At 40.2% G+C, this 17,876-nt stretch overlaps 1 protein-coding gene across 3 annotated transcripts in view; it reads right to left on the reverse strand.

Annotated features, from left to right (window-relative positions):
• The window catches only part of XPO7 (exportin 7), an 86,763-nt gene that overhangs the window by 21,178 nt on the left and 47,709 nt on the right, over positions 1–17,876 (reverse strand). The window contains exons 2-11 of one of the 3 annotated variants that reach the window (XM_027598052.1): positions 15,812–15,958; positions 13,425–13,518; positions 12,683–12,849; positions 11,405–11,470; positions 8,823–8,927; positions 7,296–7,461; positions 6,723–6,796; positions 4,741–4,860; positions 2,247–2,393; positions 917–1,089 (exon numbers count right to left, since the gene is read on the reverse strand). In XM_027598052.1, coding sequence (XP_027453853.1) covers positions 917–1,089; positions 2,247–2,393; positions 4,741–4,860; positions 6,723–6,796; positions 7,296–7,461; positions 8,823–8,927; positions 11,405–11,470; positions 12,683–12,849; positions 13,425–13,518; positions 15,812–15,958 — 1,259 coding nt within the window. Of the gene's footprint in view, positions 1–916; positions 1,090–2,246; positions 2,394–4,740; positions 4,861–6,722; positions 6,797–7,295; positions 7,462–8,822; positions 8,928–11,377; positions 11,471–12,682; positions 12,850–13,424; positions 13,519–15,811; positions 15,959–17,876 lie in introns of all 3 variants that reach the window. The other 2 variants (XM_027598051.2, XM_027598053.2) reach the window with 2 other exon arrangements.

The following is a 17,876-nucleotide window of genomic DNA, read 5'->3' on the forward strand; positions in this document are numbered from 1 at the left end:
CTAGAGTTCACAGCTGTGTGTGTACTATGGTCCACATGCTGGACCAGAACATAGTAATTTAACCCTTTTAATAACCTTGCCCAAGAGCGCACAGCTATTAACCAGCTATCCGGGCCCAAAGCCCACACCCGTAACCACTCCTCAACAATGCCTCACTGAAACCAGCTGAATCCTTAAGAACAGAAACTATGTAGCAGATAGAATGCTTTCCAGTGGACTTCACAAATACTTGCATTTTGAAAGGATTCAAGTCATTAACAGTTGAGCCTATAACTCTTATGACAATTAAATGCCAATTAAGATCTGATTTAAAAAACAAAACAAAACCCAGACCTTCAGAATCCAAGTCAATTCCCCTAAAAGGCAGGTCCCTAAACAAAGAATAACTTCACTTTATATAGGTCATTTCTGAAAGGATCTAACATTTCTTTAGCTACAGATTTCTGGTCCAGTTCACAGTCAAGATAGAAACCATGCATTCCTGTAATGCGATCGGCAATCAGCTGCCCAGGATTCTACCTCTGCTAGTAAGCTCTGGACTGTGTCATCTTATTTATCCACTTCTTTTTCAGGAAACTAAACCACCTATAACTTACACATAATTCTTATCATCTATTGGTTATAAATGTTCCTGTCATGTTGAAAAGGAATCATCAGCAAGGACAAACAGAATACTGATATACCTTGATTTCAAAGAGATGGCTAAGGAGGGCAGAAAACGGGGACATGAATGAGGATGTTGCAGAGAAAGGCTGTTCGCTCAGATTTTATGCTCCACCTGCTATTCGGGGCTGACGTGAGGAAACGGCCGTTAACGGCATCAGCTCCAAGGAGGCCCAAGTCAAGTGCGCTTTTGCCAACTGGGTGTCTGAGCTCTGGCAAGTCTGACACCAGGCAGCTGTCCCAGTTTCCTTACCTCAGGATGATGTGCACAGATTCCAAACGGGATGTGATATAGGCTTTGGTGACCTCAGGAGTGTAAGTTTCCAGCATGTGGGGCTCTGTGGCTTTCACGTATGGCACAGAGGCTGCCAGCCGCTGCCATAGGCTCAGGAGATAGTGCACACTATTTGGGGCAAATTCCCAGTGCTAAGGAAAACCAAAAGAGCAGGAGGCACATTTCTCATTTTTTGTACACTTCACACAAAGGAAAAAGGCTTAAAAAAAAAAAGGATAAATGTTTATGGGCTTTGTTCTGTGCATGACAACTCATCCATCCAATGTGCTTATTATTATTTCAGAGATTAAGCATCTAATAAAAAGAGCTGTTCTACGCTGGTTGTGTAAGCCCTCCCACAAGGAAAGCCTTGTGTAAATGGTTCTCAAACATTGGTACCCATGAGAATCACTTGGAGAACTTGCTGGACATAGAGACACCAAGGCTCCACCCTGGATCTAGTGAAGCAGAAATTATGGGGGTAAAACACAAGCACCTATATTTTTCAAACTCCCCAGATGATTTTGATGCCATAAAATTTGAGAACCACTGTTCTATATTACACGACTAAGAAAGAGAGGTCGCTAGCTCTCTCTCTTGACTCTTCTGTCTCACTCCATTCCAATCTTGCTTTTTTCAGAGTGATAATCTAAATATTATCCTTGCAATTCCCACGTGTTCCTCTAACCAAACTCCTTGCACTTATGTCAGGCAAATGAGCAGGCTGCAATAACTACTCTGCAGGGTTGCCCTATACTGATACCACTTTTGCCGGCGGGGTGAGGGCAGGTGGAGAAGGGAATACAGGTACACCTTGGAGATATTACTACGGGTTTGATTCCAGACCACTGCAATAAAGCGAGTCAAATGAGTGTTTTGGTTTCCCAGTGCACATAAGAAAGTTGTTTTACACTACACTATAGTAAGTGTGCAATAGCATTATGTCTCAAAAAACAATGTACATACCTTAACTAAAAAATACTTTAGTGCTAAAAGTGCTAACCATCACCTGAGCTTTCTGGGAGTCATATCACTGATCACAGATCACCATAACAAATATGAGAAAGTCTGAAATATTGCGAGAATTACCAAAATGCAACAGAGACAGGAAGTGAGCAAGTGCTGTTGGAAAAATGGCACCGATACACTTGCTCAATGCAGGGTTGCCATAAACATTCAACTTGTAAAAAATGCAGTATGTGTGAAGTGCATTAAAATGAGGTACGCCCGTATTCTTTTAACTTTAAAATCAATGAGCAAGAGAAGAGGTTCCAATGTGTAGGAAAGAGAAAGACAAGCAAAGACAAACCTGTAGGCTGGTCACTGTGAAGTTAGCTATCAATCGGATGACCTCAGGGTAGTTTTCCACCTTTACTAATTCTCCCAGTTGATAGTTACTCTTCAATCGGGCCAGTAGTCTGCAAAACTCATGGTAATTGTTTGGGTCTGATAAACTCTGGTGACAGCACAGGAGGAAAACAGAATGTAACATGTGATGCACTACTCTTCCAGAATGACATTGGGGATGGCATAAGGGGAGGGGAGAATCTACTGTAACTTCTCAGCTACAGGTCCTCACTTAGAATGATACATCTGCAGAATGTTTAAAAACAATTTTTTAAAAAGTCACTTTTAAAAGAGATGGTCACATCTATTATCTCATCTGTTCATAACAATCATCCTGTGAGATGAAATTATTAGCCTCAATTCAAAGTCTGAAATGGAAGCTCAGAAGGATCACATTACTTGCCTAAAGTTGTAAAGCTTATTAATAACAGAAAAGGGGTACAATCGAAGATGTGGCTGGCCTGTTTGCTTCCCACTAATCAAAGATCATGAAATTTTCATTTTTACATCTGTCAAATTTATCATTAAATAAGACTATACTTCAGTGGCAAAGTTACACAAATGCTTATTTACATTATATCATCATTGCTATAACAATTTAATTCCTAGATTAGTAAGACAAGAAAGAGCAAGTGTTGGTGAGGATGTGGAGAAAAAGGAACCCTCGTGCACTGTTGGTAGGAATGCAAACTGGTGCAGCCACTGTGGACAACAGTGGAGGTTCCTCAAAAAATTAAAAAATAGAACTACCATATGATCCAGTAATTTCACTACTGGGTAACTACTCAAAGAAAACAAAAACACTAATCTGAAAAGACATATGCAACCCTATGTGTACTGTGGCATTATTTACAATAACCAAGATATGGAAGCAACCTAAGTGTCCATTGATAGATGAATGGATAAATGGATAAAGAAGTGGTCTATATATATATATATGTATGTTCCATATGTGTGTATACATAACACATATATATACATACAATGTATTATATTACTCCACCATAAAAATAACTAAGATATTGCCATTTGTGACAACGTGGATGAACCTAGGTGGTATTATACTAAGTGAACTAAATCAGACAAAGAAAGACAAATACCACAGGATTTCACTTATATGTGGAATCTAAAAAACAAATGAACAAACAAACAAAAAAAGCAGGGACAGACCCATAAATACAGAGAACTGAGGGTAGCCAGAGGGGAGGCAATGGGGGGATGGCCAAAAATGGACCAAGGGGAGTGGGAGGCAGAGGCTTCCAGTTATGGAGTGAAGACGTCGTGGGGATGAAAGGTACAGCACAGGGAATATAATAGCTGCTGTGTGGTGAGCATAACAATGTAGAGGGTTGTTTCACTATGTTGTGCATCTGAAACTAATGTACATTCCGAGTCAACTGTACTTTAGTTAAAAAAAATAATTATTAAAAAGAGGGACAGAACTGAGCATATATATATATATATATATATATATATATATATATTTAAAGATTTTACTTATTTATTTGACAGAGAGAGACACAGTGAGAGAAGGAACACAAGCAGGGGGAGAGGCACAGGGAGAAGCAGGTTTCCCACGGAGGAGGGAGCCTGATGCGGGGCTCAATCCCAATCATGACCTGAGCTGAAGGCAGATGCTTAACGACTAAGCCACCCAGGCACCCCCAGAACTGAGCATATTTAAAAATGAAATGCCTCTTTGGTACTTCCTAGTGTAGAGAAGTGGTACTCTAAAAAAAAAAGTAGGTGTTGGCTGAATCTCTGAGACTGAAAAACACAAAAAAGGGCAATCGAGTTATGGATTGAATACTAAATGGGCAATATCTCCCTTCCCACCTAAAAGCAGGCCTACATACTTGGGTAAATAATGTATATTAAAAAAAAAAAAAAAAAGGAAAACAGAAACAAAAACCAAATTCTAGATTCTTAATTTCTTGGGGGAAAAATGACTAGCGCTCTCTCATTTTCCTGTGTCAAAGGGATCCTTTCCCCTAACTCCTGCATTCCTGACACTAGAGGATACAAACTCCTCATTTGGGTAAACCCTCAAGAATTTGCCTACAGGATGTCTGAGTGGCCCAGTCAGTTAAGCGTCTGCCTTCAGCTCAGGTCATGATCCCAGGGTCCTGGGACTGAGTCCGCATTGGGCTCCTTGCTCAGCAGGGAGCCTGCTTCTTCCTCTGCCTGCTGCTCCCCCTTGCTTGTGCTCTCTCTCTGACAAATAAATAAAATCTTAAAAAAAAAAAAAAGAATCTGCCTACAGATACAGACTCGCTTAAATCTTCTGAGAATGATACACTGAACTGTTCTCTAGGATTTCTGCTAAGTGTGGCCTCTAGATGGATTTCCTTCTGACTCAACAGAGGGGCACATACTAATATCACACACACACACACACACACACACACACACATATTTAAATATGTATTCAAACAATAAATTCTCAAAAATCTTACCTGTGGGTTTTCCAGTATTCGTTTAACACCGTCAACAAGATGTGAGAGAAACTTGGCCCTCTCTGCATTGTTAAACAGGGATCTTCTTACTGAGGCAATCTGTACTAAACAGGATAATACCTAAAAGCAGGCACAACCAAACACAACCGATTAAGAAGATGATATGGCTCCTCCATACTATCTTTTCCCTCCTTCCCCTCCTAAAATATTCTTCTTTACATATGCTGTTAACTCTGTTCTATCAACTTCTGCTACTATTATCACGATATAGAAAGATCAAGGAGAGTGCAGCTGAGGATACTGGAAAACGGTTTTATTAAAAGAAAAAAAAAGATCATTAAATCCAAGTTACCATAACAACTAGTTAAATTCACAATGTGGAAATTCATTTAGGTATTATTCTTTGACCACCAATGGCTTCTTTGGTTCTTGTTAAAATATATACTTAAGGCTTGGAAATACCATATAATTCGTAGGTTAAGTAAAGCTTTAGATTTAGTTTTCTCTGTTTCATTAAGACTTTTGGCTAATCACAGGCACCTGGGTGGCTCAGTCATTAAGCGTCTGCCTTCGGCTCAGGTCATGATCCCAGGGTCCTGGGATCGAGCCCCACATTGGGCTCCCTGCTCCGCGGGAAGCCTGCTTCTCCCTCTCCCACTCCCCCTGCTTGTGTTTCCTCTCTCGCTTTCTCTGTCAAATAAATAAATAAATAGATAGAAGACTTTCGGCTAATCAGGCTTTGCCATAATGAAATAACCAAGTTAGATCTGTGTCCTGAAAAGAACAGGCTTTATACTGAAAACATTTTACCCGTCCCCCACCGTGCTAGATATTTATATTGCTTGCCCCTCCAGATCTGTCTTCTATCCTTCTCCACATGCTCTGTTCCCTGGGAGGCTGACTTCTGTCCACCAACAGCCAGAGCTCCACTGCCCTCTTGCCTCTAGTTGCCTTCAACCACTGGATAGGACTAGGAGATTGAGGGCAGGAAGAAAAGAGGCACCCCCCCTCGACCCCTGCCTGGGCCATGACTGGCAGTGTCCCTCTCCCTATGCTGCCCAGCCCTCCCCTAAGACACAGTTTTAGCTCTTTCCAGGGTTTCCCCCATACCCCCTGGGGCTTCCCACTATTGCCCCCCCTAGAGGGTGTACCTCACCTCACCTCACCTTGTTGGATTCCCTTAGTGTTGTCCACATCTTTACTAATAGTCCTTTTATGAACTACCTCTCTTGAGTGAGCTACCTTTTCCTGAAGTAAACTTAATGATACAACACTGAATTCATGTTTCTACTAAAGCTAAGGTCTACATTTGGAAAAGTACCATAATAATCAGGAAAACAGCCTACTGTAGAAACACTATGTAAAACACCCATTACTTTACTGTCTTATCTGTGTGTTTTGTATGTTAGCATTTTACACCAAACAATCTGAAATACTAGGCCAATGTCTTTCAGGACCTGGATGAATTTTGAGATTTGAGGAGGGTAATTACTGCTTTAAAGGAGAAATGCATCATTTCCACGAGTTCTCTAGTATTATCCAGGATAGTACACAAATTTGCCTTCCTCTTACAGCTTCCATTTATCACTTATGTAACATGTGCCTGAAGGATTTTTCTAAAATTTTCTTGGGCAGGATAATCTTCAATTAGACAATACAAGCTGAATCCCCGCCCCCCCCCACTCTAGCCTGTGGCTGTTTGAGGTACAGTACAAAGTCAGATTCAAGATGAGACCAGAAGAGCTTGACATTTGCAGGAATCTGTCATTAGAGAGGAATAATTTAAAGAGAATTAAGTTAAGACTTTATTACGAGAACGTTTAGGCCACACGTCTTACCACGAAAGGCTAGATAACTAACCCTAGCATTTCTATGCTTTACTTGCATGATTTGGTACAACAAAATGAACGAGCATAAGGCTCATTCACCATTGCTACTTTCTAGATGTAGGTTAGGCTTTAGAAACTGTGGTCCTGACTCACCAGAGGCGAAAATGAAGGAGGGATGGAATGATACAGGTCAAAAAACAGCTGCAGAGTTGAAGAATCTAAGAACGCTGAAAAAAGACAGAGGAGCCGTTACTGAGTACGTTGCTCGTTCCTAGTGGCACACCTACAGCACTATATATTAGGGGGCACATCCTCTGTTTTTTCTTCTCACAGGGTTACTTCCTTTCAAGTGATAAGCTAAGAGGGGCTTTTGGTTTTCCCTGTTTTTTAAAGCACTAGGTTTTAGCTCCTCTAAGGAACAGATTCGTTCTTGTGATTCTCATAGAAATGACCTCAAATGAGTAAGACCACAGGAGTCTCTAGGTGATGCATGCGAGAAGGTCACACTCACATCCATCAGTAACCCAGTACTTAAAAAAGTTCTCCCAGGCTGAGGGATCTGTAAGGTTCCTCCAACACCCTCTTCCTCACTGTATTAAGACAGATGCTGAGTTTCTAAGTTTTCTCTAACAGCAAGCAAGGGCTAGCCAGGGGTTCCTTAGACCATCCCGCAGACATGGTGTGGGGCTGAGCAGCAGTCTGTTCCTGCTGGTGCAGTGCTCCTACCTGATCTCCAGCTGGTGGGAATCTGTACTGTGCACAGGTCATCTGAGGACTCATCAGTAGAAGTGCCGATGAAATCAAAGTTTAGGCAGTTATGAGTGAGTTTGAGCAGTTGCATGAGCAAGCCATGCTGACTTTCATCATTCAAGTTTAGATTCTTTCCTGAAGCCTGTAAAAACCACCACATAATGAGCCCAAACAATCACTCCCCTCTTCCAAGCTTGGTGCCAGACTCCTGAGAAGGCTGTTAAGCCAGAAAAGGAGGGCAGTATTTCAACTCAATAAAGTGGTGTTTTCCCTGCAAAAGAGGCTGCACTTCTGTCACCTTAATGTCACTATGAAAATCCTAGCTCATTTACTATAAAAACATGAAAGTGGTATTTAAAGAAATCCCCCTTTTGACATGTATTCTTTACATGTTGTAGACATACTGACCACAGTGGATTCTGAAGCGATATGGGAGGGGTGGTCACTCCATTTGCTATGAGATCCTAGGTATTTCTAGATGGGGCTGGTGACCTCAGTGACAAGTTGGCTAATTGTTTTTGATGGTATCAGCCAGGAGGAGTCAATCCTCAGTTTTCGCAAAAGCTTTCCCCGCTCAGGGGGTATAACAGCTTTTGCTAGGTAGCTTGCCCGACCCGAGGACTGTTTGGGAGTTCTGAGATAGAACTAGGTAATTGAGGAAAAAGATAAGTATCATTAACTGGGACAACACAAAGAATCCAAACTTGCTTCTAAAACTCATGACATAATGGAAAATGAGACTAAGAACAGAAAACCCCACAAAAACCCCAAACAACCAACCAACCCAAAATGAACAAACAGCCAGAGGCTAACCCCATTTAGCTTTCTATGGGGAGGTCCCTATAGATTGTTATAAATGGGTAGGACTCACAGGTGAGCATTTCTTTCCTAGTTCAACTCATCCCTAAATGAACTTCAAGACCCATTTTCTGTTTTAAAACAGGTAATTTCCTTATGTGATAACTGTCTACCCCTTCAGGTTATGAAATCTAAATGGATGTTAAAAATTCAAAATCTACTTTTCCTTACAGATGTTGCTTGGTTATGTGTCGCCTGTAACTCAGCAGGGGGCAGGGGAGCCGGCCTGTTTCAGTATGCTAACAATGCAATCGGAACCTGCTTTTAGAGCGCAAAGAATCCAAACACCATAAAGCTAACATGCGTTTATTCCATACAGGAAGATTTTATGTGGGTATATAAAAAGCAAACAACAAAATCCCAAACTTCGTGGTGAACTAGATTCTTTGAGATACGTGTTCACTTACTGCGCTTTGCTTAAGGGAACGGCTCTGAAATGAGGCAATTCTAATCCCCTCTCTAAAATCAGTGGTCAGTGTGGCACTTTCTTCCACATCTTGGAGACCAGCATCAGGTGAGAGATGGTGATGGTTAGAGCTGCACCAACTCTCAAGGAGTCAGCATGGAACTGACCTCTAACAGATCCCCACTCATTCTCATTCTTTCAAAGGGCACTGGGAAGCAGGACCCAATCTACAATCTCACCTGTTTTAGTAAATTGCAGGAAAGTGTGAAGATATCAAATAATGATGAGTCTCGGAAAGAAGAGGCTATTTTTCTGTGCTTGGTTAAAGGATGCGTGGTGTCGGCCTGTGCAAAAAGAGAAACCAATCCAAGTTTTAGAATTAAATGCAAAGAAAAAAAATTTTCATATAGACTTTAAATAAACTAGGATTTCCAATAAAACCAACTTATATAAAAATACATTCTTAATGTTTAAATCACTGTTAACTCACGTGTAATGAGAGGATGCAAAGGACAATAAGCTGCTAACAGTTAGCAGGATAGGTCTACAGCTTACAGATGGAAGACAGAAAGAGGGATGAGCATCTCCACTGTAAAGTTTTAATTTCCTCTGCATTTAGGGAGGTAAAATTTAACCAACTGCTGGGAGATACTGCTAATAATTACTAGCATGTTGTATTGTGGCTCAGTCTCAGAAACACAGTGGCAAAGCTTGGTAAACAATCCACTCAAGACTAAAGTTGCCACAGAATTTCCAAAGCAGTTATTAACTGACAGCCATGAACTTAGGATAACTGACAACCAGCCCGTAACACCCTCTGCCTTCTCTAACCTATTTCAACACGTAGTCTCTATCCCAGAAGTGAGCATTTATTTGAAGGGCAGCATCAGTCTCTCACTTTTTCCTCTGTTCCTCTCTTTTCAACCAAACTTTAAAGGTTTTTACGGTTAAGAACTCTGTCTTTTACTTCTTTAGTACGCCCTCTATTCCTGACACACAGGCACTTCAGTAAGTGGAATAAAGGGATTTCAAGGTTACCAAGGGAATTTTTAGTCCAACCACCTACTGAAAGCTTAAATCTCTTCTATACACCAATCAATTCATCCAAGAGGGGGCACATTTGCTGTTGGCACATTAAAGAATGCAGCAAGATTTCATCAAGTTATGGACTCCCCTTGATTTTCTTTTTTAAAGCTTTATTTAAGTAATCTCCACACCCAACGTGGGGCTCAAACTAACAACCCCAAGATCAAGAGTCACATGCTCCTTTGACTGAGCCAGCCAGGCACCCCTCCCCTTGATTTTATTTCTAAGTTCAGACAGGGTCGGTAACAGAAATAAGCTTTCTGATTTAAATCTGACAACCAAAAAAACAACAGAAAACTAAGTTTTGCAGAGGTTCAAAGTATCCCCCAATTCTAGCTTCAGTGTCACTGTGTTATCATAAATGTCTTGGATAATATGGCACTGCCAGATTATATACCATATTCCACATATAATCGGTTATGCTGATCATAATACAGAGAATAACTGCACACATTAAGTACATTACACACATTTCTACTGTTCCATTAAGAAAGACAAATAAAATTTTGGAGTTTTAAAAAATATCAACATTGGTGTATTTCGTGGGGCCAAACTTTGAAGAGGAGAACATTAAGCCCACAATCTCTGTTCTCAGTTAATGCGTGCTCTCGTATTACAAAGGTATAGTGGTTCAGTAATAAGTTATTTGTTAAGAGCACAGGCTCTGGAATAAGACTCTGCAGGTTCAAATTCAGATACTGTTGCTTGCTAACTGGGATACCTTAGGCAAATTATTGACCTTTATGTGCTGCAGGTTCCTCATCTAGAAAATGGGACAGCCATGGAACCTACCTCCCAGGACTACAGTGAGAATAAAATTAGCTGCTATCAGTAAAGCACTCAGAACGGCGTCTGCTGCACAGTAGTCACTCAAAAGTACAAGCTATTATTATTTTGATAATTACTGACCATAGTGGGGATTGCATGTGACAGAGAACACAGTATGGACTCCAGAGTTTAAATGGCTAGAAGCTGATGCATTTAAGACAGTACTACCTCACAGTTAAAATTCTCAGGGTTAATAAAAAGGTCTGCATAAATATGTGCAATAGCAACAGTGATGCCAATGTAATTTACAGCTGGCAACTGAAGGGTGAGATGTCACAACTAGTATTAATACTGGCCTGTTCAATAATTACAAAACTTTAGCTGGATACAAAAGTAAATGACTAAAAAAAGTAATAGCCAGAGCAAAAGAAAGCCACTGGCGTTTTCCTCTGTAGTAACCTGTGACAAGAAGGACTACTCAAAAAATTATTTGGTATTTAGCAGAATGTTTTATGCATTCTAAAAAGACCACCAGAGAAGTCTTTAATAGCAGCACATGAAATTAAGTTTTAAAGGGTTATAAATACATATTAATGTATTTAGCAGAAGTGGCACACAAACAGTCTGGTTCCACTTTTGTGATCCCCTTTTTGGACACATTCTCTTTTATTAGCAGAGCAGTGATTTATTATGGCTTTGACTTAGGCCTGTTGCTCTCATCTCGCACAATGAACATTAATATCAGCAAGGAGAGCTGTTCTGGAGACAGAAGAGGACCAGGATGTTAAGAACGACGTAGGCTGCATGGACAGAGGAAAATCCAATGGCACTATTGTTTCAAAGGGCATTAATCACTTACCGCAAAAGCACACAACTGCCAAAAAAGATCATCTCACACATAGCAGAAAACACCAATACTAAGAAAAAATATGGCACTTACTTCAATGAGGAAGGCTGTAGCACTTACTTGATTAATTTCATTGGTTAGCTGAGATAAAATAGTGACGCCAATGACGCAGTATTCCACACTGTCCTGGTAAAAACAACGTGAGGCACGAGTTGGTGTGTGCAGTGCGACTTCAGCAATGGCAGCACAGCTGCGCTTTGGATGTGGCAGAGTCCTGTGTAGCTATTAAAACTGCCCAGATAAGGCAGCGAGGAACTGTAGTTTAAAACTGTTGCTTTGCAGGACATAAAATATAACTGCCACAGGGCGCCTGGGTGGCTCAGTTGGTTAAGCGACTGCCTTTGGCTCAGGTCATGATCCTGGAGTCCCGCGTCGGGCTCCTTGCTCAGCGGGGAGTCTGCTTCTCCCTCTGACCCTCTTCCCTCTCATGCTCTTTTATCTCTCATTCTCTCTCTCTCTCAAATAAATAAATAAAATCTTTAAAAAAAAATATAACTGCCACAGAGGAAGACTGCTAAATCTGACTTCATCAAGACTGAAACCTTTTGTATTTCAAAAATAGTCATAAGCATTATACTGTACCCGTTATACAAAGAGAAACTGGCAAAATACATTTAAGGTAAGTGACAAATGGATGTGTGACATAATTCACAACGAGACCACATACAACAATAAGAAAAAGACAAAGAACTCCAGATTTTAAGATATAAATCGGAAGTTCTACAGAAAAAAAAAATCAAGTAGTAAATTAACATATGAAAATTTGTTCTGTCTCATTCATAACTCAAATGCGGAGATACTAATTCTTTTTACCTATTAAATTGGAAAAATAAAAAAGCTGAGCTCCCGGGCTGGTGGTATAGAGACAGGCACTCTTTTAACTGTTGTAGGGAACAACCTTTTTTGAGGATAATCTGGAAATATCTTTGAAAGCCAAAAATACACATATCCCTTTGACGGTGTAATTCCAAGGCTAGGAATTCACCCCACAAACACACTTATTCCAAGTATGACAGGTGTGTATATATTTTAGGATATTCACTGAAGTGTTTACTTAACAGTCAAAGCATGGAACCAAACTAAATGCCCACCTATAAGACATTAATTATTACGTGATGGTATTGTCAGATTGGAATAGTATACAGGCATTAGAAAAACCAGAGTTTGTCTGTGCTGACATGTAAGCATGTAAAGGCAAAAAAGACACAGAAGAGAATGTACAAAATAATGCCATTTTGTGTAATTTTTAAAAAAAAGTAGATCATAAAAAGTAGATATAAACATATACATGTTGCTTCTCACATTCCTACTACATCACATCACATATATACATCATACCTGTAAGAACCTTGTGACATCTGTGATTGCATTTCTGAAGACATAGTCATCCTTCTGACAGTCAAACCAGCCCAGTTTTGTGATTCTGGCATATAACTGAATAAGTGCTTGTGTCACGAAAGTAGCCAACTTTGGCCGGGTGGCAAGGTAGTTGAGCACATAGTTCCCTACAAAACAAAAAACTCTGCGTAACAGAAAGCTCTGCCAGGAAAGGCCACACATCTTTAAATGTATTAAACATTCAAGAAATGGGAAATTTAGCCTATTTCCCCTAAACTCCCTTAATTCTTGTTTCTGTTGTATTCCCTTAATTCTAAATGCGACTGAAAAATGGGACTTTGAATTTAAGATTAGTAGGCTTTCCAATTCAGGATTTTACGCTTGTCACAATGACAAGTGAGTACGGCAGCCTTGAATCTACTGCTAGTTAAATGCCATGCCTGCACAGAATTCAAAATCCTTAACAACATTTTTCTTAGTTATTAGTGGCAGTAAAGACTGAACGAAAGAAACCTCTTGTCGAAAAAAGGGATGACTTAAGGCTTTATCTAGAAATAATTATATAAGATCCTCTTCACTTTCAAAAGCCCCAAATTCTAGGGGTGAAAAAAAACTGGATTCTACATATTTTGTATGCTTACCAATTCCAGAACACTATCAAACAAGCAACATAAATTTAACTATTGCTAAGCACATCACTAAACAGACCAATTTCTTGAAAACAGATCAATTCTCTACTTACGAATATCTATGCGTTGCTCCAATGGTAGAGGGTTGTTTGTGCGTGATACAAGCTTTGTAAGGCATGTAGCTGCCAGTAACTGGGAGTAAGAGGACTGTGGAAAGACGGGGAAAAGGACTCAGAATTCAATTCTATTAAGTTAGTCAGTCGTGAGGTTTTTTTATTTGGAGATCTATGCTGAGATTCAAGAAATATTAATCAGTTTTGCAACAGTCGATCCTCCACATTTTAGAGGGTCTAAGAAAAAAGGAGTCCCACACAGAGTCTATGTTCAGTGAGCGGATTTCAGTTATGAACAAGGTGCAGTATGCAGTGAATGGCCTGACTGAACTGAATCCAGGGCAGATTCTGCATCACTTAGAGGGGGCCCGTGCTAGAGAGGACCATTTCAGGAAGATATTAAGAAGACAAATCTTTAGAAGATGGATCTCTTCTTTCATTTAAACCAAGAAATCTTCTGTCAAAAGCCTTGTTATAGTGATGCTTCAAAAAGTTTCAACTCAAAATATTGCTATAGTATACCTTTAGAAAGTTGGTTTGTTTTTCTTTTTAAAGCAGCATTAGAGGGAGCCATTACATTATGCCGTATAGGTAATTCCTAACCTGTACCTTTACACCAGCACGGCTATCAATCGGATACAGCTTTGGGGGATGTATATGCTAGTTTTAAAGTAAATGGATACCAATTACTTATCAGAAAGAAAAATTATGCCCTATGCAAGGGAACAGCATTATCATATTCTCACAGTGGATTTTATGAATTCTGACCTTATGGAGAATAAAATATTCTGGCATTCTAACAAATGATAATGCATAAAAAAGAGCCATGTGCAAATTCTTCCATGTGGCTCTATTATGATAAAGTCCTATAACAGGGACAGACTCAGCACTATTAAAATAATTTAATTAAGGGTCAAGGATAATTTCCTATAACACTAAGAATCCTTAAGACAGTAGGCTATCCACAGGCACTGCATACTGCCACCAGTTATAAAAAAGTTTATGCTTAAGAAAAAAAACCTATAAAGTGACTTTGACATGTGATTTTTATTCAACACCCCTGAACATGGTTTAAACTGATTAGAGCAGGTGTGTCAGATCACTAATAATGCAAGAGAGGCTACTCTAACTGTAGAATACAGCATACAACTGTAACTAGACATTATGCAACATCTAAATGGTTTTTATACACAATTCCAATAAACCTGCTACGTCACTAAGAAGTCAATAAAGATTAAAAGGAAGATTCCACTATGATTGTTTTTAGTACTGCACCAATCCTGTTTTACTGCAGCTTGTTTTATTTATTGACTGTCAACATGAGGATCTGGAGTACAACAGGGTCAGAGATGATATGATGATACTGTGGGGCTCCAGTGGGAGTCACCTGGAAGAGCTGGTTGTACACCTCCCGGAGCACAAAATATACGAATATAAGTGGGTCAATCCTAAGACTAAGGGACTGGAGAGACATTTACAACATGCTACATGCGAAAACAGAACAGAGCACTATATAGTCTCTGACCAGGGCTCTGTAACCTTCCGATGCTTGGAAAAACAGCTCTCTTAGCTACTAAAGGATAATTTTTAGCCAACTGAACAAATACTGTTACACTGTCAATGAAAATTCAAACATGAAGTCATCCAGAATTTTACCTTCAAAACAAATTAACTGCTTTTGTTCTTTCCACATGTCCTTCCAGTCTGAAGTAAGAGTGCTAGCTGCTGGTCTAGTTGGGATTCTGACTCTCTCGGGCCCTTTCAAGAATCCACCCTGGCTGGATTCTTAGCCTTCCTAAGACCGCCATCTTGCCCCAAATACTAATTTAACCAAACCAGGTCTCACTGACAGCATTATATTGACCACTGCACTGCCATTTTTAAGCTCCAAGAGGCTCTGATTGCATTTTAAAAACTCGAACCTCTGGTGGTTTTCGTTGTGGAACTTCCCCCCAACCCATGCCTCCAAGGCAATAAGCAGCAGCTGTGGTACAGAGGACACAGCAGAGCGACCACTGGGGAGCTTGCACGGTGACATGGGCTCTGTGGGTAAGAAGGCTCATTCATATACAGCTCTGTCTTCTTTGTAAAGGATCCGAGGTGGTACTTAAGTGTGAAAAACAGAAAGAAAGTCCCAGAAATGTGATTCAAGATGAAAAATGACAGAACAAAGTATACGTTCAATGAGATTTTCCTGAGGAGGAGGCTGTGTGTCCTTTCACTGTCAACCTGGCAGCTAGCGATGGTGCTTTTTAAAGGTGAAATTAAGAAGGCAGAGAGGCACCTAGAAGGATTAAGGAACACAAGCCATCCCAATCCGCCCTTAAACTTTGAATATATGTTCCTGAACCTCTCTCCTCCTTCAGGAGTTTTCAAATCTTACGCACACTTCCTCTCTCGAGGAGCAGCTGGCACTTGCTCAGGCAATCAGGGCTGTTGGTGAATTCGACCAAGGCTTTCTCTGCCTGGAGTCGAGTGGTTGTGTCTGTTGTCTCATAAAGCTGTTTGCACAGATTCTCTAGTTGGGCCAGGCTCTGGAAAAGATCAGTCAGGAAAGAAATCAGTCCGGCCTACTATATATACACCACGTACTGTGCACAAAACCACTAGACGAAGGTAAGTACTAATCAATGGAGAGAGACTTGTTTCTCAACTCTGAGGAGAATCTGGGTGACCTTTAACTAATAATAACCATTTATAGCTTTTTAAATTTTATATTTTAGAAGACAAAATGATAAAACACCTAAAATACCTATATATTTTTAGTCATTCTGTTGGAGGTCAATCACAAATTCATTTTTCCTTGCAAATACCCATCCTCCCAGGCTTTTCCAGAAGGCTTTCAAATAAAAATTCAGAATTTACTTGTTCTGCCATCAATTTCAAAACAATACTGGAGGCACTGCGGTAAAATTAAGCACATAAACACACAATGTAAGTGTCACATAGATCTTTTTGTAATTTTAAATATTTTCCCTTTTCCTAGTAGTTACTGGCTCACAACTACGTGTACGAATAAAGATGGCCGACCTCTATGAGAAAGCTTCAGAATGCATGTACGCACCTTCCTCCCTGGGTCCCTCATGTTTAAAGTTCAGCAGACTCTCTTCTCCTGTCGTACTTTAAACTCTTGCTTCGGTTCCAAATTTAAAGTGCAAGGGTCAAAATAAATGCAACCCTCACATATGCTCAGACGGAGATAAGACCAGGGAAACGCCCCCAAACAAACCCTTCTCTCCAAATCTTGAACCAGTTCCAAGGAGGCAGGAAGGGGATGGGTGTGTGCTTCAGTCAAAAACCCAAAGGGATGGCAGAAAGGGATGCAAATCTACTTCCACTGACTGTGGTGTTGAAAAGCAAAGCGGAAAGAAACCAGTAAGTTCATTTAACTGTCACCTTTCACGGACTGAGGCGGGAAAACATCTGTTAGTCTTCAAAGGAATGGTTTGGACTTTAAGAAGAAATCTGAGGCTATTTTCTAGAGTAGCAAGCAAGATTTGGTGTAAACAGTATGTGGGATGACGGATCCTACTATTAGACAGGACAATTCCGACAGGAACAGAAATAATAATAACATAATAACAATAATTAAACAAACTGACCTGGGTAAATAGCCTAAAATTTCTTACACTACCTGTCTGCCCAAGGCTTTTCAGGATCACTTTATTTCCTTATGGTGTTACTTTATAAATCACAGCTTTTCCACGAAGTAGGAAAGCCCTTAGGGCAGGATACCTATTTTACTCAACCTGATTAATAAATTTCAAACATTAACCCAAAGGAAACAAGAAAGACAAATACTGACACTCTAGGCTCAGCAGTTCTCACTTCAGAGCTCCCCAACAACAGACACAACAACCCCTACTTCCAAAACAAAACAACCACCCACCCTTTAAAACATCTTGGGACTCTGATTAGCCTTATGTTTAATTTGTTCCTCTCTGAATTCCAGGAGTCCCACTTAATACCTTCTTGAATTTAAAAGCACAGAGGAGGGTCACCTGGGTGGCTCAGTCGTTAAGCGTCTGCCTTAGGCTCAGGTCATGATCCCAGGGTCCTAGGATCGAGCCCCGCATAGGGCTCCCTGATCAGCGGGAAGCCTGCTTCTCCCTCTCCCACTCCCCCTGCTTGTGTTCCTTCTCTCGCTGTGTCTCTCTCTGTCAAATAAATAAATAAAATCTTTAAAAAAATAAATAAAAGCACAGAGTAAACTGCACTTACAAAAAAGTTAGATCTCAGTGAAGTCCCATAAGTAGTATCTGATTTTTTTTAAAAGCTTATGAACACAAGGAATAGAGGATAAGGCAAACTAATTACATATATTCCATAAACACAAGTGAAAGTGATAAGCTTACAATACTGGCCCAAGATCTTACTGACAAATGAAATCGGTTTAATTTTAAATCCCCACGTTCCTAAGCAAGGGATTAAATCTCCTTCACAGGGTTTTGT

This window comes from Zalophus californianus, chromosome 2 (assembly GCF_009762305.2).
Source record: "Zalophus californianus isolate mZalCal1 chromosome 2, mZalCal1.pri.v2, whole genome shotgun sequence".
Lineage (NCBI taxonomy): Eukaryota > Metazoa > Chordata > Mammalia > Carnivora > Otariidae > Zalophus > Zalophus californianus.